Raw genomic sequence first — 27,500 nt, forward strand, 5'->3', positions numbered from 1 at the left:
TGTAACTACTTGGTATCGGATCCATACCTAAATGTGTGGTATCATCCATAACTAATGTAAAGTATCAAAGAAGAGAAGAATAAGTGATTATTACATTTTAACAGAAGTGTAGATTGAACATGTTGAAACAGAAAATAAGCAGATATTAACAGTAAATGAACAAGTAGATTCATTTTTACAGTTTGTCCCTCATAATGTGTACAAAATAATAGGTGTATAAATGACACAATACAGTGTTTCCCACAGGACAGGCATCTATTTGTGGTGGTGTGGTCGGGGGGTGACGGCGGCAGCGGCGATGACCAAGAAGAACGCGGAGTTGGAATATAAGTACAACACTTTATGTACATATTTAGCTCATTAAAATTACCGACAGGAAGGCGAGAAACACTTTATTTCAACAGACTCTGGCGCCGTACCTGTTGTCAAAACTCCAAAGACCGACTGCACAGTTGCGCTAACAAAATAAGAGTCTCAGAAAGCTGGCGTGCACAAGCTAGCAAGCTACGGAGTTTGCCGACAATGTATTTCTTGTAAAGTGTATACAAAGGAGTACAGAAGCTGGACAAATAAGATGCCAAAAACCAACCACTTTCATGTGGTATTGGACAGAAAGGAGGACTTTTTTTCTCCTCCATTCGAAAATGCGGACGCTATCATCACCACTGTCTGATTCCTATCAATGCAAGTCATCACAATCAGGTAATACACCAACTTATATTCTTGTCTTCATGAAAGAAAGGAATCTATATGTGTTAAACATGCTTGTATTATTTTTAAACACCTTTAACTTGTTAACAATATTAACTATATGTGTTAAACATGCTTGTATTATCTTTAAACACCTTTAACTTGTTAACAATATTAACTATATGTGTTAAACATGCTTGTATTATCTTTAAACACCTTTAACTTGTTAACAATATTAACTATATGCATTAAACATACTTGTATTATCATTAAACACCTTTAATTTATTAACAATATGTGTTAAACATGCTTGCATTATCTTTAAACACCTTTAACTTGTTAACAATATTAACTATATGTATTAAACATACTTGTATTATCATTAAACACCTTTAATTTATTAACAATATTAACTATATGTGTTAAACATGCTTGCATTATCATTAAACACCTTTAACTTGTTAACAAAAACATATATTTCATAAATAAGTCAATATAAATGATATATATGAATGAGGTAGATCCCCACGACTTGATCAATTGAAAAGTAGCTCGCCTGCAGAAAAAGTGTGAGCACCCCTGAGTTACACCCATCTGAACAGGTCAGCCACCTGTTTAAAGCCCGATCACAGTTGAAATCTTGAAATGAAGGGCCTTTAATGGCCAAAACATTAACCTGGACAACATTTTAACAGCTGGTTGGCTCAGATTTTATTCTTTTCATTGCATTCACATGCTGCAGTGGACAGTGGACAATTTATCTTCAGTATTAATGCAGTATCTGAAGCACCGTCTCCACGTGTGTTTATTGACAACAGGGTTATAACCTGGACACGTTAGCTCGTCGGTATGGTAACACGTGACGTGACAACAGCGGCGGTGTTAATGAAGCAGTGTCAGGCTGCTCACCGCGAGTGAAACGCTCGGTGAAATCGCGGATTAACGTTAAATATATGACGAGCCGCGAGCGATGCAGCTATAACTTATCTACCTACAACCTATATTACCCTCGTATTTTGATCCGGTCGGTCAGTTAGTTTACTCCGCCGTCTTCTTCTTCTTCTGGCCCACCAGCTGAATTAAGTGCTATTGGCGGAGTTACAATGCATAGTAGGCTACCGCCACCTACTGCACTGGAGTTGTAACTACAAGGTACATTCACAGACAGAGTCCCATTGCTTTTATGAGCGGTCGAGCGAGTCAAAAGCCGAAAAATCCATTTGTGGCGGACGTAATTCTTTCGTGGCGGGCCGCCACAAATAAATGAATGTGTGGGAAACACTGCAATATGTTACTGCATACGTCAGCAGACTAATTAGGAGTCTTTGTTTCTTTACTTCCTACTAAAAGACAAGTTGTCTAGTATGTTCACTATTTTATTTAAGGACGTAATTAAAATAATAAACATATGTTTCATGTACCCTAAGATTTTTTGTTAAAATAAAGCCAATAATTAAATTTTTTTGTGGTCCCCTTCATTTAGAAAAGTACCAAAATATTGGCATCGTGACAACACGAGCATGAAACTCCTCTGGGAGTCTTGTATGTGTTTAAGTGTAATCAAAGAGCCAATCAGGAGGCTCTACCTGCTTCCCCATGGGCTCCGGGTTGGTGACGGTGGTGCTGAAGAAGCCGTCCCACTCCAGCCGGCCGTAGAGCCCCGCCCAGTGGTTGTGGCGGTTGCCCGTGTGCGGCAGACACCAGGGGATCAGCGTGTTGAACTGCCTGTCCGCCGGGTCGCACGGTTTCCCTGGCAACCAGACCAAACTGTGTCAACTCCATTACAGGCTGCTATCGGATGGCGCTCGGAAGCTCCGCCCACCTCCGGCACAAGTGCAGACGCCCCTGAGCGCGCCCGTGCTGCTGCGCCCGTTTTTCTTGTCGGCGTGCGAGTAGCGCAGCTTCTTGGTCATGGTGCCGTCCTTCACGCGCACCTCCAGGTTGGGCAGGTCCCTCCAGTCGGAGCCGGGGGCCAGGGGGATGTGTCGCATGCGGCCCTCCACCAGGGCGCTCATGTCCTGACGCACAACAAACATGAGCGGACGCCTCATTTCCCAAAACATGGGAGTTAAAAAAAAAGGCTCACCTTGCAGATGTGATCCTTGAGGATGGGCTGGTACTGCGTGCCCCGGATCTGCCTCTGGAACCAGGACTGAGGCTCCCCGTTGTACGAGATCTCCAGGGCGGCGGCCCCGTTGCGGATCTCCGGCAGGTCGGACATGGTGTCTCGGACCGTGATGGTTCTGTAGATGCCGCCGTTGCTTCTGAAAACCCAAGAAAAACCATGCAGATGTTGGAATTTGTGTTTTACTCGCAACGAACCGCAGTTCTCCCGAGTGCCCGTCAGCACTCGTACCTTGACAATTAGGAGTTTTAGTGGTTAGTAGATTTCTACAAGCTGCACAATCACAGAACTGGGCAAATATTTGGACTCGGGGGCCACATTGAGAGAAGGAAATGTGTCTGGGGGGGGCCAATGTGTGTGTGTATTAGTGTTGTAACTAGAGATTATCGGTATCGGTTTCAAAAAGTAAAAAGTATGACTTTTTAAAAGGCCGCTGTGTACACGGACGTAGGGAGAAGTATAGAGCGCCAATAAACCTTAAAGGCACTGCCTTTGCGTGCCGGCCCAGTCACATAATATCTACGGCTTTTCACACACACACAAGTGAATGCAAGGCATACTTGGTCAACAGCCATACAGGTCACACTGAGGGTGGCCGTATAAACAACTTTAACACTGTTACAAATATGCGCCACACTGTGAACCCACACCAAACAAGAATGACAAACACATTTCGGGAGAACATCCGCACCGTAACACAACAGAACAAATACCCAGAAACCCTTGCAGCACTAACTCTTCCGGGACGCTACAATATACACCCCCCCCCGCATGTCCCAAATTCCAAGCTGCTGTTTTGAGGCATGTTAAAAAAAATAATTCACTTTGTGACTTCAATAATAAATATGGCAGTGCCATGTTGGCATTTTTTTTCTTCCATAACTTGAGTTACATTGTTTAATGCATCCAGCGGGGCATCACAACAAAATTAGGCATACTAATGTGTTAATTCCACGACTGTATATATCGGTATCGGTAATTAAGAGTTGGACAATATCGGAATATCGGCAAAAAAGCCATTATCGGACATCTCTAGTTGTAACGATACCAATATTTTGGTACTGGTACTAAAATTATTTCGATACTTTTCTAAATAAAAGGGGACCACAAAAATGTCATTATTGGCTTTATTTTAATAAAAATCTTACAGTACATTTAACATGTTTATTATTGTAATTTAGTCCTTAAATAAAATAGTGAACATACTAGACAACTTGTCTTTTAGTAGTAAGTAAACAAACAGACTCCTAATTAGTCGTATGCAGTAACATATTGTGTCATTTATACACCTATTATTTTGTACACATTATTAAGGACAAACTGTAAAAATTGATTATTAATCTACTTGTTCATTTACTGTTAATATCTGCTTATTTTCTCTTTTAACATGTTCTATCTACACTTCTGTTAAAATGTAATAATCACTTATTCTTCTCTTCTTTGATACTTGACATTAGTTTTGAATGATACCACACATTTGGGTATCAATCTGATACCAAGTAGTTACAGGATCATACATTGGTCATATTCAAAGTCCTCATGTGTCCAGGGACATATTTACTGACTTTATAAACATAATATACATTAAAAAAAAAACAAGAAGATGTGATGCTAAAAAATAGACGTAATCATAGTAGTATCGACTAGATACACACCTGTACTTGGTATCATTACAGTGGATGTCAGGTGTAGATCCACCCATGGCGTTTGTTTACATTGTGACGCCGGTGAGCTACGGCGTGTAGTGAAGCATGTTTAGCTATTCCTCGTCCTCCAGTGATAATGATACTTGTAAGAAACTTACTTTGTTGCCATGGAGACCAGGATTAGTGATTAAGGAGTAGCTAAAACACTGCAGATGGACGTTGGCCATGTCTTAAAGCACCTCTTCCTGAGGGTGTTTCAGTGTTATAACTTCACCTTTATCTTTACTTTTTACACCAAAATGCGTCCGTTCTCCCTTTTCTGTCTACACATTGTGTCTGCTTGTAAGTACTCCGTGTGTGTGCGCTGCCAAACATGCTCCTCTGCTCGTAAAACCTGGCCCGGGACCAGTACTAATGATTCATTAGTATCGCGGTACTATACTAATAACGGTATACCGTACAACCCTAGTGTGTATAAATGATATATACATGGATGACAGAGTCTGGTGTGGATGAACTTGACTGGCCTGCACAGAGTCCTGACCTGAACCCGATAGAACACCTTTGGGATGAATTAGAACGGAGACTGAGAGCCAGGCCTTCTCAGTGTGTGACCTCACTAATGCGCTTTTGGAAGAATGGTGGAAAATTCCTATAAACACACTCTGCAACCTTGTGGACAGCCCTTCCCAGAAGAGTTGAAGCTGTAATAGCTGCAAAAGGTGTCATATTGAACCCTATGGGTTAGGAATGGGATGGCACTTCAAGTTCATATGTGAGTCAAGGCAGGTGGCCAAATACTTTTGGCAATATAGTGTATATCTATAGTTCAAGACTTAGGGTCATTTAAAAACAGCACTGCACATGTTAAAAGGTCTTTAAAAAATTATGTAGAAAATCTTAACGGGCCGCGTGTGCGTATTTTGCTGAAGGTCTGCCGTATTCCATCAAGCTTACCGCGTGACGTTACTGACGTATCTCTTCTCGTCCACCACCACGCTGAGGGACACGGCTCTGGGAGCAAAGACGTGGAGCGGCTCGGGGTAAAGCGGCAGCTTCTCGCCGGGAGCGGCGGCCAGGATGATGGCCCTGCGGCGAGTCTGGGCCACGCCGTACTGACCAGCCTGTTCAACAAAGACAATGTGAGATGGCAATTAAAAAGGAGCATTGTCGGATTAACGGTGTGCTTCTCAAATCATTTCCATTAAGTACCCCCTAGGTAGAAGAAAATATACTCTATAAAATTGAAAAGTTTTTTAATTTATTCTGTTACGGCAAAAAAATAGCATGTTCACCGAGGTCACATGGACAGCACCCCATTATTTGAGAAGGACTGGGCTAATGAGACACATTGACTTGATGGTAAAATGTCATTTGTTGACTTTAGCACCAATAATGCGAAATAGATCAAATAAAAGTGTGAAGTATATAACGTTTTTTTTTTTTAAATCATGTTTTGTCACCATAGCTTCTGACCTAGCATGCACATCTTTAATGTAACCTATACCTTCATATAAATGAAAAGTATGGCATTATAAAAAACAACAAATTAATTATTGATATTGCTAATGCCTTTCCAGACAAAGTGACTAATGTACATGAAAAAAAAAAAAAAGGGAAAATAGAAAAGAGGAGAGAAGAAAATAGAGAAAAAAAAAAAAGGGAAAATAGAAAAGAGGAGAGAAGAAAATAGAGAAAAAAAAAAGGGATAATAGAAAAGAGGAGAGAAGAAAATAGAAAAAAAAAAAGGGAAAATAGAAAAGAGAGAAGAAAATAGAAAAAAAAAAAAAAGGGAAAATAGAAGAGGAGAGAAGAAAATAGAAAAAAAAAAAAAAAGGGAAAATAGAAAAGAGGAGGGAAGAAAATAGAAAAAAAAAAAAAGGGAAAATAGAAAAGAGAGAAGAAAATAGAAATAAAATAAAAAAATGATAAAGGAAAGGAAGGAGAAAAGAGTGATATAAGGAAACAAAGAAAGATGAGAGAAAAAGTAAAAAAGAGAACAAATAAAATAAGGAAAAGCGAGAAGAAAAATAACATTTTAAAATAAAGAAAAAGAGTAAGGGAGGAAAAAGCAAAGAAAGAAAAAAAAGAAAATGCTGAAAGAACTCAAATGGAGAAAGACAAGAACAAAAGGCAAAGAAAAAAAGAAAAACTACTAAAAAGGGAAGAAAGGAGGAAGAGAAGAAAAAAATGATTAAAGAACAAAATGCAAAAGACAAAAGAAAAAAAACAAAACGATGAAAAAGAAGGGAAAAGGGAAAAAATAAACGTTAACGCACTGTCTTTTTACGCATTGAAATCAGAAAGGATGCGTATTTCCGGAAGTCCGCGCGTCTCCCAGATGCAGTTTTTTTTATTTGTATTTTTACCGCCAGTTTGCTTTTTTGTTATTTTCCCTCTCGATTATCGCTTTTTACCGGTGTTTTGTTTTGTTTATATTTGTCGGGTCAATCAGAATCAGAATCAGAATCAGCTTTATTGTCATTACGCAAGGTAACGAGATTGAGGCCATTCCATACAGTGCGATGTGTGCATGCTAGGAAAAAAAATTATTATCAAATTATTAATGATCAATTATTGGTGAACTTCAAAGTAATGCACTTGCCGGTACAATATCTTAAATTTTGATTTCCCCCAAAAATTCACTGTGGGACCCTATTTTTATGACTTGATGGGGCCCCCGGGATCATTTTATTAATATTAAATTGCTACATATTTTGTTTAAGTTGATATGTAATGTGTTCATGTCCAGATTCTTATTCAAATGTATCAACCAATCTATAAAGCCAATAAAATAAATGATTAGTTGCTATAAACAGGGTTCGTATGCCTTTCCCACGACCAAATTCAAGCACTTTTTAAAGACTTTCAAGATCAATTTTCCAGTTTTTCCAAAAGCCTTGAAAACATTAAAATCCTAGAATTTTTCAAACCTTGAAAACATTAAAATCCAAGCATTTTTCAAACCTTGAAAACAACATTAAAATCCAAGCATTTTTCAAACCTTGAAAACATTAAAATCCAATTATTCTTCAAGCCTTGAAAACACAACATTAAAATCCTAGCATTTTTCAAACCTTGAAAACAACATTAAAATCCAAGCATTTTTCAAACCTTGAAAACATTAAAATCCAATTATTCTTCAAGCCTTGAAAACACAACATTAAAATCCTAGCATTTTTCAAACCTTGAAAACACAACATTAAAATCCTAGCATTTTTCAAACCTTGAAAACACAACATTAAAATCCTAGCATTTTTCAAACCTTGAAAACACAACATTAAAATCCAAGCATTTTTCAAACCTTGAAAACACAACATTAAAATCCAAGCATTTTTCAAACCTTGAACACATCAAAATCCAAGCATTTTTCAAACCTTGAAAACACAACATTAAAATTCTAGCATTTTTCAAACCTTGAAAACATTAAAATCCTAGAAGTTTTCAAACCTTGAAAACAACATTAAAATCCAAGCATTTTTCAAGCCTTGAAAACATTAAAATCCAAGCATTTTTCAAACCTTGAAAACATTAAAATCCAATTATTCTTCAAGCCTTGAAAACACAACATTAAAATCCTAGCATTTTTCAAACCTTGAAAACATTAAAATCCAAGCATTTTTCAAGCCTTGAAAACACAACATTAAAATCCAAGCATTTTTTAAACCTTGAAAACATTAAAATCCTAGAATGTTTCATTCCTTGAAAACAACATTAAAATCCAAGCATTTTTCAAACCTTGAAAACATTAAAATCCAATTATTCAAGCCTTGAAAACACAACATTAAAATCCTAGCATTTTTCAAACCTTGAAAACACATTAAAATTCTAGCATTTTTCAAGCCTTGAAAACATTAAAATCCTAGAATTTTTCAAACTTTGAAAACATTAAAATCCTAGAATTTTACAAACTTTGAAAACATTAAAATCCTAGAATTTTTCAAGCCTTGAAAACATTAAATTCCAAGCATTTTTCAAACCTTGAACACATCAAAATCCAAGCATTTTTCAAACCTTGAAAACACAACATTAAAATTCTAGCATTTTTCAAACCTTGAAAACATTAAAATCCTAGAAGTTTTCAAACCTTGAAAACAACATTAAAATCCAAGCATTTTTCAAGCCTTGAAAACATTAAAATCCAAGCATTTTTCAAACCTTGAAAACATTAAAATCCAATTATTCTTCAAGCCTTGAAAACACAACATTAAAATCCTAGCATTTTTCAAACCTTGAAAACATTAAAATCCAAGCATTTTTCAAGCCTTGAAAACACATTAAAATCCAAGCATTTTTTAAACCTTGAAAACATTAAAATCCTAGAATGTTTCATTCCTTGAAAACAACATTAAAATCCAAGCATTTTTCAAACCTTGAAAACATTAAAATCCAATTATTCAAGCCTTGAAAACACAACATTAAAATCCTAGCATTTTTCAAACCTTGAAAACACATTAAAATTCTAGCATTTTTCAAGCCTTGAAAACATTAAAATCCTAGAATTTTTCAAACTTTGAAAACATTAAAATCCTAGAATTTTACAAACTTTGAAAACATTAAAATCCTAGAATTTTTCAAGCCTTGAAAACATTAAATTCCAAGCATTTTTCAAACCTTGAACACATCAAAATCCAAGCATTTTTCAAACCTTGAAAACACAACATTAAAATTCTAGCATTTTTCAAACCTTGAAAACATTAAAATCCTAGAAGTTTTCAAACCTTGAAAACAACATTAAAATCCAAGCATTTTTCAAGCCTTGAAAACATTAAAATCCAAGCATTTTTCAAACCTTGAAAACATTAAAATCCAATTATTCTTCAAGCCTTGAAAACACAACATTAAAATCCTAGCATTTTTCAAACCTTGAAAACATTAAAATCCAAGCATTTTTCAAGCCTTGAAAACACATTAAAATCCAAGCATTTTTTAAACCTTGAAAACATTAAAATCCTAGAATGTTTCATTCCTTGAAAACAACATTAAAATCCAAGCATTTTTCAAACCTTGAAAACATTAAAATCCAATTATTCAAGCCTTGAAAACACAACATTAAAATCCTAGCATTTTTCAAACCTTGAAAACACATTAAAATTCTAGCATTTTTCAAGCCTTGAAAACATTAAAATCCTAGAATTTTTCAAACTTTGAAAACATTAAAATCCTAGAATTTTACAAACTTTGAAAACATTAAAATCCTAGAATTTTTCAAGCCTTGAAAACATTAAATTCCAAGCATTTTTCAAACCTTGAAAACACAACATTAAAATCCTAGAATTTTTCAAACCTTGAAAACATTCAAATCCAAGCATTTTTCAAACTTTGAAAACATTAAAATCCAATTATTCTTCAAGCCTTGAAAACACAACATTAAAATCCTAGCATTTTTCAAATCTTGAAAACATTAAAATCCTACAATGTTGCATTCCTTGAAAACACATACAAATCCAAGCATTTTTCAAACCTTGAAAACATTAAAATCCAATTATTCTTCAAGTCTTGAAAACACAACATTAAAATCCTAGCATTTTTCAAACCTTGAAAACAACATTAAAATCCAAGCATTTTTCAAACTTTGAAAACATTAAAATCCTAGCATTTTTCAAACCTTGAAAACACAATTAAAATCCTAGCATTTTCAAGGTTTTTAAGCACCCGTATCAACCCTGTATATAGTAGGCAAGCGGAAAAGTTGCATGGAAAAGCAAACTCCTAAAAAGGATAAGAAATGAATGAAAAGGGAAAGTACTGACCTGCAGGACTCCGAAGGTGCACTGGTAACCCATCCTGACAAGACAGCGCAGGGTCAATTTGAGAACCATTGAACTTTTGAAGGACACAAAGTTCCTCACGTTCTCCAGCAGGAAGAACTTTGGCCTGTAATAGTCACAGTAACTGCAACACAAGGAGAACCACGTTAAGTTAACAACCCTGACAAGGCGTGGCGTTGAAGTCGAGGGTCCCTCACCTGAGGTAGGAGACCACCAGAGAGTTCTTGAACTTGGAGTAGGTGCGGGAGTTGAAGCGGTTCATGCCACTGAAGCCTTGGCAGGGCGGTCCTCCGCACAGCATTTCCACGTCGCCTTTCTGCGGCAGCTTCTGGCCCAGAGAGTTGGTCTTCTCGCCCGACATGACCAGCTTGAGCAGGACGTTGCAGTCCTCGGTGAAGACCGTGGTGCCGGGGTTGTTGAGCCTGAAGGCCTGCGCCGCCGGCTCCCACATCTCGATGGCCCACTCCGTGTCGGAAACACCTTTCACAGGCAAAGGAACGTGTGCGGCAACTGGCCAGGGTCAAAACGTCACGTGTGGGGGTTTTACCAGCCTGGTGGAAGCCTTCGGAAAGTCCTCCACAGCCCGAGAAGACGTCCAGCGTGCGGTACTTTGGAACTTTGGGCGGCTGAGGCTCAGTGGGGTGCTCGGACGTTTCCTGAGCAGCTGCGGACTTCCCTTTGCCTTTACCTGCAAACCACCAGAGTCACTGTTAGAATAACACAACAAAACGAGCAGGCACCTGCAGCATATGCCACAACAGAAGAAGAAAAAAAAAAGGAGATGGACACTTTTACGGAGCGGAGAAGGGACGCCTCGCCGGGGTCCGGGACCGAGGCCCCTTCCCCCGAGAGGGCCCCACCGGGAGCCGTAGCTGAGGTGATCCACGAGAAGGGCCCGACGCACGTCCAGGGTCACCACCGCGCCCACCGCACCGACACCCCGCCTCCGCCACGGCCGGCGTCACGCGCAGCAGGTAAGCAGCTTACCTGCCCGCCACCCCCGTGGCCGGGGGCTCGTAACAGGGGTCACTCCGCGCGCTCCGCCCGCGCAGCTTACCTGCCCGCAACCCCCGTTGCCGGGGGCGCGTAACAGGGGTCACTCCGCGCGCAGTGCGCTCACGAAAGGAGTGGGGCTCACCCTGGTGAGCCGAGTGGGCCACTTTTGGTAAGCAGAACTGGCGCTGCGGGATGAACCGAACGCCGGGTTAAGGCGCCCGATGCAGACGCTCATCAGACCCCAGAAAAGGTGTTGGTTGATATAGACAGCAGGACGGTGGCCATGGAAGTCGGAACCCACTAAGGAGTGTGTAACAACCCACCTGCCGAATCAACTAGCCCTGAAAATGGATGGCGCTGGAGCGTCGGGCCCATACCCGGCCGTCGCCGGCAGCGAGAGCCGCGAGGGCTAGGCTGCCGCGGTGCGCGCTGAAGCCTCGGGCGCGAGCCGCCGCGGGTGCGAGGGACATCGCACCTCCACGCGCTTGGAGGTGCGCTCAGCGCGGCTCCCAGATGATTGCGCACTGGTGTGCGTCTGGGCCGTGACAGCGTGGCACGCATTGAATATCTCTGCTCCATTGGATCAGTCTCCTTTCTTTAACAGGCAAAAGCTTTATAACCTCACTAATGCCTTGCATCGTCTATATTAGATATATAACAACGGGCGGGTGCGGTCTTGATTAAATGTTAGTTCGGGTGCATGCGGATGGTTGACGACTTTTGTGATGCGGTTGCGGATGAAATAATTGCCTATCCGCGCATCTCTACAACCTACCCATCTCAGGGCGGACACTATAACCACTAGGCCACTGAGTAGGGATACTAGGCCACTTATAGTCGGGTGCGACGAATATGTAGAAAATATTCCCCCCCCCCCTAAAATGTAGTGGGTGCGGCTTATATACCCATGCGCTCTATAGTCTGGAACATCCATCTTCTACCGCTTGTCCCTTTTGGGGTCGCGGGGGGGTGCTGGAGCCTGAGTAAATCATTTCAAGCAAATATTTTTGTGAAATCCTGCCATTTGTAAGAAAAAAACTAAACAAAAAAAGTTTACCGTATTTTCTGCACTATAAGGCGCACCTAAAAACCACAAATTTTCTCAAAAGCTGACAGTGCGCCTTATAACCCGGTGCGCTTTATATATGGATAAATATTAAGATTCATTTTCATAAAGTTTCGGTCTCGCAACTTCGGTAAACAGCCGCCATCTTTTTTCCCGGTAGAACAGGAAGCGCTTCTTCTTCTACGCAAGCAACCGCCAAGGTAAGCACCCGCCCCCATAGAACAGGAAGCGCTTCTTCTTCTACTGTAAGCAACCACCCGCCCGCGTAGAAGAAGAAAAAGCGCGCGGATATCACCGTACGTTTCATTTCCTTTGTGTGTTTACATCTGTAAAGACCACAAAATGGCTCCTACTAAGCGACAAGGATCCGGTTCATGAAAAGACGCAATCTCTCCATCCGCACACGGATTACTATTTCACAGCAACTGATATTCCTGTGAACCGCACTGTGGATACAACGGGAGCACGTACGGTGAATATTCGCACCACAGGGAATGAGAAGTCATCCTTCACTGTGGTTCTAGCTTGCCATGCTAATGGCCAGAAACTTCCACCCATGGTGATATTCAAAAGGAAGACCTTGCCAAAAGAGACCTTTCCAGCCGGCGTCATCATAAAAGCTAACTCGAAGGGATGGATGAAGAAAAGATGAGCGAGTGGTTAAGGTAAGTTTAAGTTTACGCGAAGAGGCCGGGTGGCTTTTTTCACGCAGCTCTGTCCATGTTGATATACGTATGTTTGTGATTGCACATTTGCGTACATTTTGGGAGTGAACAGAGTTGTTAGAACGCTGGTTTTTAATATATTATTAAAGTTTGACTGACCTATCTGACTGTTTTTTTGACATTCCTTTAGCGCAGTTAGATGCGGCTTACAACACGGGGCGGCTTATAGGTGGACAAAGTTTTGAAATATGCCGTTCATTGAAGGCGCGGCTTTTAACCCAGGGCGCCTTATGGTGCGGAAAATACGGTAATTTTAACAGAAATTTAAATGAATAAAAATGTGTTTATTTCAAATGTGTTAATATAAATTAAAAACAGAAAATCATGTAATTAAAAAACATGATTTTTCACTTATGTAATTTTCATATCCATTAAAATAAAGTTTATTTTTTTGCCAATTAAGTTGTGTTACTGTGGTTGGTAAACAGCGGCTTTTTTGTGTGTTTCTACTCACCTTTCCCTTTGCCCTTTCCTTTGCGCATAGCTGAGCGAGCGTGGTTGGGAGGATCCTCGAAGCTCTTAGATTTGGCGTTATAAGCCTGTAAAAGCAACAGTTATTTCCAGGCTGCGATCCAAAAAAAAAAGAAAAAAGTGTCAAGTGTGCGACGTACCTCCAAGAAATAAAAGCAGTCAGGTCCTCCGCTAGAATACTCTTGGACCGTCTGGTTGAGGTCTTCGCCGTATTCCACCCGACATTGTCCGAGCACCTCCGACATGCTGACAGTGACCTCCTCGTCACTCCAGTAGAGCTGATTGATGTCCGTGTGGTAGCTGGCCTTCACTCCCTTGTGTGTGTTCTCAGGCCTGATAGAAGACTCGTAAGCGATTAGATGATAAATAAAAAACATTAAAAAAGTCAACTTGTTACCTGTAAAACTTGTGCAGTCGCAGTTTGACCTCCGACGCGTCCGCTTTGCCGTTGCTACGTCGGTGACAGAAGATCTCCTTGATGCGCCCGATGCGGAACGGGTCTGGGGCGTTCAGGTTGGAGCCCTTGATGTAGTCTGAGGACTTCCTGTAGTACTCCGGATACAAATCCTCGTCCACGTCCTCTTTTCTGTGGGAGCGCTTGACCGGACTGGCTGCTTTCACACTATGACACACACACACACACACACTCCACATTAATACATGTCTTGAAGCAAATTGAGGAATAATAGATTTTACCTGGAGAGGTCACCATTGAGTCAGACACTAGTTATGTAAATAACGCATAAAGAGAAATAAAAAAAATAAAAAAATAAAAATAAATAAATAATATATATATATATATATATATATTTACAAACATATGAACCCTAAAGAGTATCTTATTCACCATTTGATTGGCAGCAGTTAACGGGTTATGTTTAAAAGCTCATACCAGCATTCTTCCCTGCTTGGCACTCAGCATCAAGGCATGGAATTGGGGGTTAAATCACCAAAAATTATTCCCGGGCGTGGCGCCGCTGCTGCCCACTGCTCCCCTCCCCTCCCAGGGGGTGATCAAGGGGATGGGTCAAATGCAGAGGACAAATTTCATTACACCTAGTGTGTGTGTGACAATCTTTGGTACTTTAACTTAACTTTAACTTTACACATACAAACTGTAGCACACAAAAACGCACATTTAATAAAAAAAACTTTATTATGGTCTTACCTTTACTTATAAATGAAGTCCATGCGCTGCTATTGTGCTGGATTAATGCACCCCCGCCGTAGAATGCACCCCCTGACGGGAGTGTTATATCAACTAAAGCCCTCACCTAAACTTTCCACGTGCAAGATTGAATCTATTTAAAAAAGTGTAACCGAGGGTTTATAAATGTCGCCTATACTGTATGAAACTACAAAATAACAAACACGGAGGCTCCACTTTACACGAGGACCACTTTATTTACCTTCTTTCAAAAACCTCCGCTCCACTCCAACGTGTCATCACTTCCGCTCTTAGCGCCTTCAAAATAAGAGCTCAAAGCATATACTGTATAACAGCGCATAACAGGAACTTAACGTCACAAAGAGGAAAGCCCATAAAAATAGGTTACAAAAGTTATTTAATAAGAAGCCAAAAAGTGCAAAAACAATACTGTTCGTGTTGGAGGAGTTGTGAATTAGGTACACCTGCAGAGTGCAGGTGTACCTAATGTTGTGGCCCTGCAGTCATTCACAACTCCTCCAACACGAACATTATTGTTTTTGCACTTTTTGGCTTCTTATGAAATAACTTTTTTAAATAGATTCAATCTTGCACGTGGAAAGTTTAAGTGTGGGCTTTAGTTGATATAACACTCCCGTCAGGGGTTGCATTCTACGGCGGGGGTGCAGGAGGCGGGATTACTGCGAGCCTCAGCCAGTGCGTCTTTTGCAGCCGTTTTATGATCGCTCAGCACAAGAAATACGTCACACACATACAGTTGTTGACAAAATACACTGTACATTATATACCTCAGCTAACTAAACTATGGAAATGTATAATATAATTCATATAGCAATACGGTCTCACTGCACAGCAGGCCAGCAGTTAGCAGAGTCCGCAATCCATGTGGCACAACTGAGTGACGTGCCTCAACTCGCTGCTGTTCACCGCACCGTCTCTTCTCAGTATTTGAACGGCAAATGTGAAAATTCAGCGATTTTAAATAAAAATAATCTAAAACTGGTGAAGTTAAATGGAAAATAACTTTATAGTATAATCACTGGATACATACAACAATTTAATAAATTATTTTTCTTTTTACATTTTTCTTCTTTCCATGATGGCAGGTGAGGCCACACCCACACACCCCCGTTTTGACATTTAACATTGTCACGTTATCGAAGGGAAAATTCATTTTTAGACAATATGATTTGCCTGAGCGGCTAGGAGACACCGAGAGTAACAAGCGGTAGAAAATAGATTAGAAAGAAAATATTTAAAAAAAATAAAAATAACTTTTTTCTTTTTTAAACTTGGGACTTCCCGTGGGCCGGGGTTTGGATGCTGGGGGGCCGGATCCGGCCCGCGGGCCGCAGTTTGGGGACCCCTGATTTACATTGTAGATTGTCACATCAAAACTATGAATGAACACATGTGGAGTTATGTACTTAACTAAAAAGGTGAAATAACTGAAAACATGTTTTATGTTCTAGTTTCTTCAAAATAGCCACCCTGTGCTCTGATTACTGCTTTGCACACTGTTGGCATTCTCTCCATGAGCTTCAAGAGGTAGTCACATGAAATGGTTTTCACTTTGTAGATCCAGCTTGAATATTGTGTTGACAGTGTTTTGTGGTGTATATATATGTATATATATATATATATATATATATATATATATATATATATATATCAGTGTTTCCCACACATTCATTTATTTGTGGCGGCCCGCCACGAAAGAATTACGTCCGCCACAAATGGATTTTTCGGCTTTTGACTCGCTCGACCGCTCATAAAAGCAATGGGACTCTGTCTGTGAATGTACCTTGTAGTTACAACTCCGGTGCAGTAGGTGGCGGTAGCCTACTATGCATTGTAACTCCGCCAATAGCACTTAATTCACCTGGTGGGCCAGAAGAAGAAGAAGACGAAGACGAAATAAAAGAACGGACCGACCGGATCAAAATACGAGGGTAATATAGGTTATAGCTGCATCGCTCGCGGATCGTCATATATTTAACATTAATCCGCGATTTCACCGAGCGTTTCACTGACGGTGAGCAGCCTGACGCTGCTTCATTAAGTAGTAACAGTCTCCTGTTTTCATACCGACGAGCTAACGTGTCCAGGTTATAACCCTGTTGTCAATAAACACACGTGGAGACGGTGCTTCAGATACTACATTAATACTGAAGCTAAATTGTCCACTGTCCACTGCAGCATGTGAATGCAATGAAAAGAATAAAATCTGAGCCAACCAGCTGTTAAAATGTTGTCCAGGTTAATGTTTTGGCCATTTAAGGCCCTTCATTTCAAGATTTCAACTGTGATCGGGCTTTAAACAGGTGGCTGACCTGTTCAGATGGGTGTAACTCAGGAGTGCTCACACTTTTTCTGCAGGCGAGCTACTTTTCAATTGATCAAGTCGTGGGGATCTACCTCATTCATATATATAATTTATATTGACTTATTTATGAAATATATGTTTTTGTTAACAAGTTAAAGGTGTTTAATGATAATGCAAGCATGTTTAACACATATAGTTAATATTGTTAATAAATTAAAGGTGTTTAATGATAACACAAGTATGTTTAATACATATAGTTAATATTGTTAACAAGTTAAGGGTGTTTAAAGATAATACAAGCATGTTTAACACATAGATTCCTTTCTTTCATGAAGACAAGAATACAATATAAGTTGGTGTATTACCTGATTCTGATGACTTGCATTGATAGGAATCAGACAGTGGTGCTGATAAAGTCCGCATTTTCAAATGGAGGAGAAAAAATTCCTCCTTTCTGTCCAATACCACATGAAAGTGGTTGGTTTTTGGCATCTTATTTGTCCAGCTCCTTTGTATACACTTTACAAGAAATACATTGTCGGCAAACTCCGTAGCTTGCTAGCTTGTGCACGCCAGCTTTCTGAGACTCTTATTTTGTTAGCGCAACTGTGCAGTCGGTCTTTGGAGTTTTGACGACAGGTACGGCGCCAGAGTCTGTTGAAATAAAGTGTTTCTCGCCTTCCTGTCGGTAATTTTAATGAGCTAAATATGTACATAAAGTGTTGTACTTATATTCCAACTCCGCGTTCTTGGTCATCGCCGCTGCCACCGCCGCCACCCCCCGCCCACACCACCACAAATAGATGCCTGTCCTGTGGGAAACACTGTGTGTGTGTGTGTATATATATATATATATATATATATATATATATATATACACACACCGTATTTTTCGGAGTATAAGTCGCACCTGCCAAAAATGCATAATAAAGAAGGAAAAAAACATAAGTCGCACTGGAGCCCGACCAAACTATGAAAAAAAACTGCGACTTATAGTCCGAAAAATACGGTAAATTAAAAAAAAAAAGTATGAAAATGTTTCCTAAAGACGATGCTCACCTGAAGTTGAACGCCTCGGGGGGCATGTAGACGCCGTCTCCCACCCGGAACTGTTCTCCTTTAAAGCAGGCCAAAGCGTAGAACACCTTGGAGTCGTGCTCGTCATCCAGAGGCTCAAAGGCACGAGGCGTCGCTCGCTCCTCGCGATCTTTAATCCTTACACAGCTGCTGCAGAAGCTGCAATTAAAGAAAATAAAAATAAATAAAAAACAGGGATTAGAGGAGCGGCGACACATTTCACACACCACCCACCTGAACTTGCAGTCCTCCGACGGCGTGGTCTCGGGCGGCGTCTCGAAGCGGGCGATGTCCGTGTCGTACCAGAACTGATAGAAGAAACTCTTCCCGTCGTCTTCGATCACCTTGACGTCCATGTCCACGCCGCCCTGACGCAAAAAAAGGTGAGCGGGAGAATCGCAAACGGTGAACGTTTGTGGCCAACTCACCTCCATGAACCAGTTGTTGGACGGCGCCTTGTACATCACGTTGACTTTGCCCTGCACGTAGCTGAGGGACATGTCCTCGCACTCGTCCACCACCACCAGCTCCAGGGGGTCCGAGGACTCGCCCAGCACGGTTTGAGTGCCGCGGTGGAACCAGTGGGCGTGGAACATCTGGCCGTTGTTGTCCTCCCACAGCGCTGTGATCCTGGTGGACACACGCACGTCCTGAACGCACCGGGGAGGATGGAAGGTTTTGACGCGCTTGAGCGCTTTACCTTGCCAGGTACAAAGGCGAGGACGCGTCCTCTGAAGACACGGAGACACAATCCCCAAGTTCCAGCGCTTCGTCGTTCACACACACCTTCTTGTAGAACTGCTTCTTGCCCTCGCACTGAAACATCAGGAGATACATCGTCGTCAGAGATGGCCGATAATATCGGACTGACGATATTATCGGACGATAATTTCTTTAAAATGTAATATCGGAAATTATCGGTATCGGTTTCAAAAAGTAAAATGTATGACTTTTTAAAACTTCGCTGTGTACACGGACGTAGGGAGAAGTACAGAGCGCCAATAAACCTTAAAGGCACTGCCCAATCACATAATATCTACGGCTTTTCACACACAAGTGAATGCCATTCATACTTGGTCAACAGCCATACAGGTCACACTGCGGGTGGCCGTATAAACAACTTTAACACAGTTACAAATATGCGCCACACTGTGAACTGTTGCGTTTTGGACCAGTTGTTCCTCCCATGGAATTCAAGTCACAAGTCGCTCCCAAAGCTCTTTACGACACTTAAAGCTGAGTAGAAAAACCACCAGAGACAGAATAGGTATTTTGTAATATATTTGCAAAGCTTTGCATATACATTGAGACCAGTCCAGCATAGAACATTCAATCGCGCCCCCCCGCAAAACCCTCTCCCCTCTTAAGTCTCTCTTCCTCCCACCCTCGCAGTCTTGTCTCTCCAGCCAAAACACATGCCCATTATCTCTCTTTCTTACATTCCTCACTCAAGGTTAAGCACACAGTTTTTTTGCAGACAACCAAAAGACCACAATTGGAAGAAAAACACTAGCTGTTTTGTAATATGATTATGAAATAAAAGAAGTAACACTTAAATTCGGATATAAGTAAATATCTGCCTCCGACAATTCCCCCTTCAGATCTTCTAAAAAGATCTTTATCACTAGTACAACACTTCTAAAATACGCCCCTCTTTGAGCAAGCTAGTAAAAAATTAAAAGCATAGTTACATGGGAGCCAAAACACATGCCCATTATCTCTTTCTTACATTCCTCACTCAAGGTTAAGCACACAGTTTTTTGCAGACAACCAAAAAACCACAATTGGAAGAAAAACACTAGCTGTTTTGTAATATGATTATGAAATAAAAGAAGTAACACTTAAATTCGGATATATGTAAATATCTGCCTCCCGACAATTCCCCCTTCAGATCTTCTAAAAAGATCTTTATCACTAGTACAACACTTCTAAAATACGCCCCTCTTTGAGCAAGCTAGTAAAAAATTAAAAGCATAGTTACATGGGAGCCAAAACACATGCCCATTATCTCTCTTTCTTACATTCCTCACTCAAGGTTAAGCACACAGTTTTTTGCAGACAACCAAAAGACCACAATTGGAAGAAAAACACTAGCTGTTTTGTAATATGATTATGAAGTAAAAGAACTCTTAAATTCGGATATATGTAAATATCTGCCTCCGACAATTCCCCCTTCAGATCTTCTAAAAAGATCTTTATCACTAGTACAACACTTCTAAAATACGCACCTCTTTGAGCAAGCTAGTAAAAAATTAAAAGCATAGTTACATGGGAGCCAAAACACATGCCCATTATCTCTCTTTCTTACATTCCTCACTCAAGGTTAAGCACACAGTTTTTTTGCAGACAACCAAAAGACCACAATTGGAAGAAAAACACTAGCTGTTTTGTAATATGATTATGAAATAAAAGAAGTAACACTTAAATTCGGATATATGTAAATATCTGCCTCCGACAATTCCCCCTTCAGATCTTCTAAAAAGATCTTTATCACTAGTACAACACTTCTAAAATACGCCCCTCTTTGAGCAAGCTAGTAAAAAATTAAAAAAAATAGTTACATGGGAGCCAAAACACATGCCCATTATCTCTCTCTTACATTCCTCACTCAAGGTTAAGCACACAGTTTTTTGCAGACAACCAAAAGACCACAATTGGAAGAAAAACACTAGCTGTTTTGTAATATGATTATGAAATAAAAGTAACACTTAAATTCGGATATATGTAAATATCTGCCTCCGACAATTCCCCCTTCAGATCTTCTAAAAAGATCTTTATCACTAGTACAACACTTCTAAAATACGCCCCTCTTTGAGCAAGCTAGTAAAAAATTAAAAGCATAGTTACATGGGAGGTAAACGGATGGAATCTATGTCAACGTCGTCACTGAAGAATGACAAACATTTCGGGAGAACATCCGCACCGTAACACAACAGAACAAATACCCAGAAGCCCTTGCAGCACTAACTCTTCCGGGACGCTACAATATACACCTCCCTAACCCCCCCACCTCAACCTCCTCATGCTCTCTAAGGGAGAGCATGTCCCGAATTCCAAGCTGCTGTTTTGAGGCATGTTAAAAAAAAAATAATGCACTTTGTGACTTCAATAATAAATATGGCAAGTGCCATGTTGGCACTTTTTTTTCCATAACTTGAGTTGATTTATTTTGGAAAACCTTGTTACATTGTTTAATGCATCCAGCGGGGCATCACAACAGAATTAGGCATAATAATGTGTTCATTCCACCACTGTATATATCGGTATCGATTGATATCGAAATCGGTAATTAAGAGTTGGACAATATCAGCAAAAAAGCCATTATCGGACATCTCTAATAATAAGTACCGTATTTTCCGCACTATTAGCCGCACCTAAAAACCACAAATTTACTCAAAAGCTGACAGTGCGCCTTATAACCCGGTGCGCTTTATATATGGATTAATATTAAGATTCATTTTCATAAAGTTTCGGTCTCGCAACTACGGTAAACAGCCGCCATCTTTTTTCCCCGTAGAAGAGGAAGTGCTTCTTCTTCTACGCAAGCAACCGCCAAGGTAAGCACCCGCCCCCATAGAACAGGAAGCGCTTCTTCTTCTACTGTAAGCAACCACCCGCCCGCGTAGAAGAAGAAGAAGCGCGCGGATATTACGTTTCATTTCCTTTGTGTGTTTACATCTGTAAAGACCACAAAATGGCTCCTACTAAGCGACAGGTTTCCGGTTCATGAAAAGACGCAATCTCTCCATCCGCACACGGACTACTATTTCACAGCAACTGCCTAAAGACTTTCAAGAAAAGCTGGCTACTTTCCGTGCATATTGTAAAAACAAGATAGCTGAAAAAAAGATCCGGCCAGAGAACATTATCAACATGGACGAGGTTCCACTGACTTTTGATATTCCTGTGAACCGCACTGTGGATACAACGGGAGCACGTACGGTGAATATTCGCACCACAGGGAATGAGAAGTCATCCTTCACTGTGGTTCTAGCTTGCCATGCTAATGGCCAGAAACTTCCACCCATGGTGATATTCAAAAGGAAGACCTTGCCAAAAGAGACCTTTCCAGCCGGCGTCATCATAAAAGCTAACTCGAAGGGATGGATGGATGAAGAAAAGATGAGCGAGTGGTTAAGGGAAGTTTACGCGAAGAGGCCGGGTGGCTTTTTTCACGCAGCTCCGTCCATGTTGATGTACGACTCCATGCGCGCCCACATCACGCTGGTTTTTAATATATTATTAAAGTTTGACTGACCTATCTGACTGTTTTTTTGACATTCCCTTTAGCGCAGTTAGATGCGGCTTATAACACGGGGCGGCTTATAGGTGGACAAAGTTTTGAAATATGCCGTTCATTGAAGGCGCGGCTTATAACCCAGGGCGGCTTATGGTGCGGAAAATACGGTATGTGTCAATGAAAGGGCATTTTATGACTTTTCTTAATTTGATTCCATGCTATAGTATGATTTTATTGCATGATTTTTGTATCCCTTTAATTTAGGTAGCCAGGGACTGCATATGGAAATGAGCTATTTAGTTATAATCTGGTGCAGAACATATCTGTCTTTGAGCTTAATGCCTCTGTGCATTGTCCCTTCAAATAAAGACTCAACTATACTAAAAAAAACAACAACAAAAGTACCTTGACAGGCTCGCCGATCCACGTCAGCTTGCACTGAGTTTGCTTCTTCCGCTTCACCTGAGACGTCTTCTTGCTCTTCTCCACAGGCAGGTCTTCCTCCTCGATGTTCTCGTCGTCCTCAGCCTCCTTGACTGCCAGATTAGGACATCTTGAAAAACAGTTAACAAAAATAAATAAAGAATGCCAAGCGGTGCCTCAAATGAAACAAACACAAAATGCATGTCTGTAGATGAGTGTTTTTCAACCTTTTTTGAGCCAAGGCACATTTTTTTGCGTTTAAAAAACACAGAGGCACACCACCAGCAGAAATCATTAAAAAGGAAACTCAGTTGACAGTAAAAAGTTGTTGGATATGACTTTAAAGCATAACGAAGCATGCATCAATATAGCTCTTGTCTCAAAGTAGGTGTACTGTCACCACCTGTCACATCACACCCTGACTTATTTGGACTTTTTTGCGGTTTTCCTGTGTGCACTGTTTTAGTTCTTGTCTTGCGCTCCTATTTTGGTGGCTTTTTCTCTTTTTTCTGTATTTTCCTGTAGCAGTTTCATGTCTTCCTTTGAGCGATATTTCCCGCATCTACTTTGTTTTAGCACTCAAGAATATTTCAGTTGTTTTTATCCTCCTTTGTGGGGACATTGTTGATTGTCATGTCATGTTCGGATGTACATTGTCTTTGCTCCACAGTAAGTCTTTGCTGTCGTCCAGCATTCGGTTTTTGTTTACTTTGTAGCCAGTTCATTTTTAGTTTTGCTCTGCATAGCCTTCCCTAAGCTTCAATGCCTTTTCTTAGGGGCACTCACCTTTTGTTTATTTTTGGTTTAAGCATTAGACACCTTTTTACCTGCACACTGCCTCCCGCTGTTTCCGACATTTACAAAGCAATTAGCTACCTGCTGCCACCTACTGATATGGAAGAGTATTACACGGTTACTCTGCCGAGCTCTAGACAGCACCGACACATCATTTGCAGACTATAATTACTGCTTTGCAAAAAATATTTTTAACCCAAATAGGTGAAATTAGATCATCTCCCACGGTACACCAGACTGTATCTCAGTGTGGCACAGTGGTTGAAAAACACTGCTGTAGACCACCACAATGTTTGCCACATGTAGGGATGGGTACCTTTCACATTTTAATCCATACTCATAGTCAACTGTACCAGTTTGTGCACTTTGTATTTTTAAATTTGTTAATAAATGTTAATTTGCATATGGACAGCCTGATTCCCCTTACGGGGCGATGGACGGCTGAGTAGTGCTTATACAGGAGCAGCCGGCCTCCGTAGCTCCCACTCTCTCCCCTCTGTTGCAAGTTTTGTTGATTCTATGTAACTTGTTTATGTCTGCTATGGGTTTTTCCCCCATGGCCTCAGTCTGGACCCCCTCCCTGGAGTCCAGCCTTTGACTTTGTAGTTTTTTACCCTCCCCCCTTCCCCAACGTTTACCTGTTTCTCACATTTTCACCGGAAGTCGACAGAACCCGTCAGCGATCCTTTTTCTGTCTCCCTGTAATGTTTGTCTCATGTTGAATGGGATTGTGCTTAAAATCTCAATTTCCTTTTGGGGATTAATAAAGTACTTTTTGTCAGGAAAATTGTATGTAAATTATCAAAAAACTTTCCGTTCTCTTAGTTCCAGTGAACAGATGAGAGCTGTCTTTGTTCCACCAAGCCAAGGGCTTGAAAAATTCCATTGTGTACGATGGGAGAAGACGGGAGGGGGTTATTTATTGTCATCGAAGACCTGCTCAAGCTGAATCCAGGACTAGCCCAAGCCCGAGCCATCTTTTTCTTTTGTTTTCAATGTGACCAAAAATAAGAGCTGTTTACATACCCCCCATTCCTGTAGAAACAGATTTTGTGTAAACATTGAATATCCAAATAAGAGGAGGAGACGTAAACCTTTTTCCGTCAGAGCGTGGTGGAAGACTGTACAGAGAGTACGGTCGCCGCGTCTCTCCTCAAAATTGAGCCAAATTGAATTCTGTCTCTGTTTGACTCTTTGCTTCTTGTCTTGTGTAATAGAAGTCATCAGTGTTTGAACTAGGGATGTCCCGATCCGATATTTGGATCGGATCGGCTGCCGATATTTGCAAAAAATTGCGTATCGGCAAGGCATGGGAAAATGCCGATCCAGATCCAGTTTAAAAAAAACTCAGGTCCGTGTTTTCCAACGCACCGATTCAAATAATACATTCCACTTTTCTGCTGCTCCCTAATTTCCGTTCCGCATTTTCCAGCACACCTTCAACACATCCACAATTCTCACGCAGTTACTTTTAGCTGCTGGCATTACACGACAGGCTCTTCTCACTCTTTCCTGTGTCTCCCTCTCACAGACAGCAAGTGCACCTTCTTACACACGTCACGTCATACGTCACATACTGTCACGTCATACGTCACATACGTATACGTCCTCCCCGAGCAGAGAGGTAGCAGCATGGCTAACGTTAGCTGTGATGCTAGCGCAGCCGTGCGAGCAACGCTCCCACTAAGGTGCTCGCCTGTGCAATTGCGCACTGTTTAAGCGTCCTCTGCGCATAGCAAATCTATGCCACGCACAAAATCAAATAAAAAAATAAGCGCTTAACGATTTTCGACACCACGGACACGACCGAGAAAACAGTTTTCGTCATCATTGTTCAAATATTGTGACGTCTGTCGAGACGCTTATCTCCATTCGGTGCCACACGTCCACACCATCAAAATGCTGAGGCAAAAATTTCCACATCAACACCGTATGAAAAGATTAGTGATTTTTTTAGTTGTGATTTCCTTCTCTGCATGAAAGTTTAAAAGTAGCATATATTAATGCAGTATGAAGAAGAATGTTTTAATGTAGACATGCAAGCCTTGAAAGAAAATTTTGAAAATCAAGACTACATTTCCTGCAAATGGGTGCATTTCTACCCTATATTTTAACTTTAGATTTATTCTCATATCAAACTCTGACACTTACATCCGGCGCCCCCCTCCACACCCTGGATTATAAATAATGTAAATAATTCAATGTGATTATCTTGTGTGATGACTGTATTATGATGATAGTATATATCTGATAGTATATATATGCATCATGAATCAATTTAAGTGGACCCCGACTTAAACAAGTTGAAAAACTTATTGGGGTGTTACCATTTAGTGGTCAATTGTACGGAATATGTACTTCACTGTGCAACCTACTAATAAAAGTCTCAATCAATCAATCAAAACACATAGAATCATCATACTGCTGTGATTATATGCATCAAGTGTTCATTCAAGGCTAAGGCAAAATATCGAGATATATATTGTGTATCGCGATATGGCCTTAAAATATCGCAATATTAAAAAAAGGCCATATCGCCCAGCCCTAGTTCAATGATGCCATTTCTGTTTGTCATGTATAATTTTGTCTATTTTGTGTTTATCCTTGAATAAACAGGTCAGCTTCTTGTTACCAACCATTGTGTATTATTCAAACTCCCCTAATTCAGCTGGCTAGTTGTTATCAAGAGTACTAAAACCCTTTTCAACATGATTCTGACAACTAAGTAGGCTAAATAACTTTAAACTTTAATACATGCTCAGATAGGCCAGTATCGGTATTGGTATCAGATCGGAAATGCAAAAACAATATCGGTATCGGATCGGAAGTGCAAAAACCTGGATCGGGACATCCCTAGTTTGAACCTAACACTTCTCATTCTGATTAATTTGCCTAATAAAATCTTACTGTTATATATTGATTCCTCACACTTCCGAGTCTCATTTGGAAGTATTAATAGTACTTTGCATGGAGTGGCAATTTAAACACGTTAGATGGCAGTGGTTTATAGACTATAGGGTGTTAAGCTGAATGCAGGCTTTTGTTGCACCCTACAAAGTGCGTACACTGCAAGTATTATACGTATTACACACAAACCGTTTGGATCGTGCATCTTTGTTGTTTTCATCACCAAATTTGGTGGTGTTTAAGTTGCCATGTAAAAATCACAAATGCTAATCAGAAGCACGTCTATGGCAAATTCAATGTAAATTAGCATCAAGGTAGCACGTCGTGAAAATGACAGCCAAGTGTTTTCTATCTTGCTTTGTTGGCATGGTAAACTGCAACGTCACCTCAAGGCACCCTAACTGAGTCTGCTATGGGTACTGTTGCGTTTTGGACCAGTTGTTCCTCCCAGGGAATTCAAGTCACAAGTCGCTCCCAAGCTCTTTACGACACTTAAAGCTGAGTTGAAAAAACCACCAGAGACAGAATAGGTATTTTGTTGTATATTTTCAAAGCTTTGCAAATATACTTTTTTTTAGACCAGTCCAGCATAGAACATTCTATCGCGCCGCCAAAAATGGTCTGTCTCCCCAACCCCAAAACCCCCTCTTTTCTTCCCTCTCCCTAGCCATAATACATGCACAACGTCTCCCTAGTCATAATACATTCCAAAGAACTCAAGGTTAACACACACAGTTTACTTGCTGGAAAAAAGAAAGAAAATGAAATGGAAAACACGAGCCGTTTTCAAATATGACTATGAAAGAAAATAAGTAACACTAAAATTCGGATATATGTAAATATCTGCCTCCGACAGTACCAGATGAAAAAGTACCGTATTCAGTACCCGCAGAACACAGTTTATAAGAAATTGTCAAGAATAAATACAATCTCACCTTCTTTTCTTGCACGCCTGCTTGCTTTTGCCACTTCCTCCAAATTTGATCATGTCCTTGCAGGCGGTACACTTGCCGCAATCCGCAGACAAACAAACCTAAAAAGGACATATAAATAAAAAAAACTACGTTAATTAGA

The 27,500-nt window shown here is 40.5% G+C and overlaps 1 protein-coding gene across 2 annotated transcripts in view; it reads right to left on the minus strand.

Moving 5' to 3' along the window:
* dnmt1 (DNA (cytosine-5-)-methyltransferase 1) overlaps positions 1 to 27,500 on the minus strand; it is an 82,977-nt gene that overhangs the window by 4,824 nt on the left and 50,653 nt on the right. For both annotated transcript variants that reach the window (XM_061982061.1, XM_061982060.1), the window contains exons 16-31: positions 27,362 to 27,459; positions 22,707 to 22,854; positions 18,762 to 18,877; positions 18,490 to 18,691; positions 18,296 to 18,429; positions 18,044 to 18,220; positions 13,888 to 14,112; positions 13,631 to 13,823; positions 13,474 to 13,558; positions 10,780 to 10,920; positions 10,430 to 10,712; positions 10,215 to 10,356; positions 5,419 to 5,585; positions 2,777 to 2,954; positions 2,513 to 2,708; positions 2,277 to 2,440 (exon numbers count right to left, since the gene is read on the minus strand). In XM_061982061.1, coding sequence (XP_061838045.1) covers positions 2,277 to 2,440; positions 2,513 to 2,708; positions 2,777 to 2,954; positions 5,419 to 5,585; positions 10,215 to 10,356; positions 10,430 to 10,712; positions 10,780 to 10,920; positions 13,474 to 13,558; positions 13,631 to 13,823; positions 13,888 to 14,112; positions 18,044 to 18,220; positions 18,296 to 18,429; positions 18,490 to 18,691; positions 18,762 to 18,877; positions 22,707 to 22,854; positions 27,362 to 27,459 — 2,649 coding nt within the window. The remainder of the gene's footprint in view (positions 1 to 2,276; positions 2,441 to 2,512; positions 2,709 to 2,776; positions 2,955 to 5,418; positions 5,586 to 10,214; positions 10,357 to 10,429; positions 10,713 to 10,779; positions 10,921 to 13,473; positions 13,559 to 13,630; positions 13,824 to 13,887; positions 14,113 to 18,043; positions 18,221 to 18,295; positions 18,430 to 18,489; positions 18,692 to 18,761; positions 18,878 to 22,706; positions 22,855 to 27,361; positions 27,460 to 27,500) is intronic.

This window comes from Nerophis lumbriciformis, linkage group LG24 (genome assembly GCF_033978685.3).
Source record: "Nerophis lumbriciformis linkage group LG24, RoL_Nlum_v2.1, whole genome shotgun sequence".
Taxonomy (NCBI): domain Eukaryota; kingdom Metazoa; phylum Chordata; class Actinopteri; order Syngnathiformes; family Syngnathidae; genus Nerophis; species Nerophis lumbriciformis.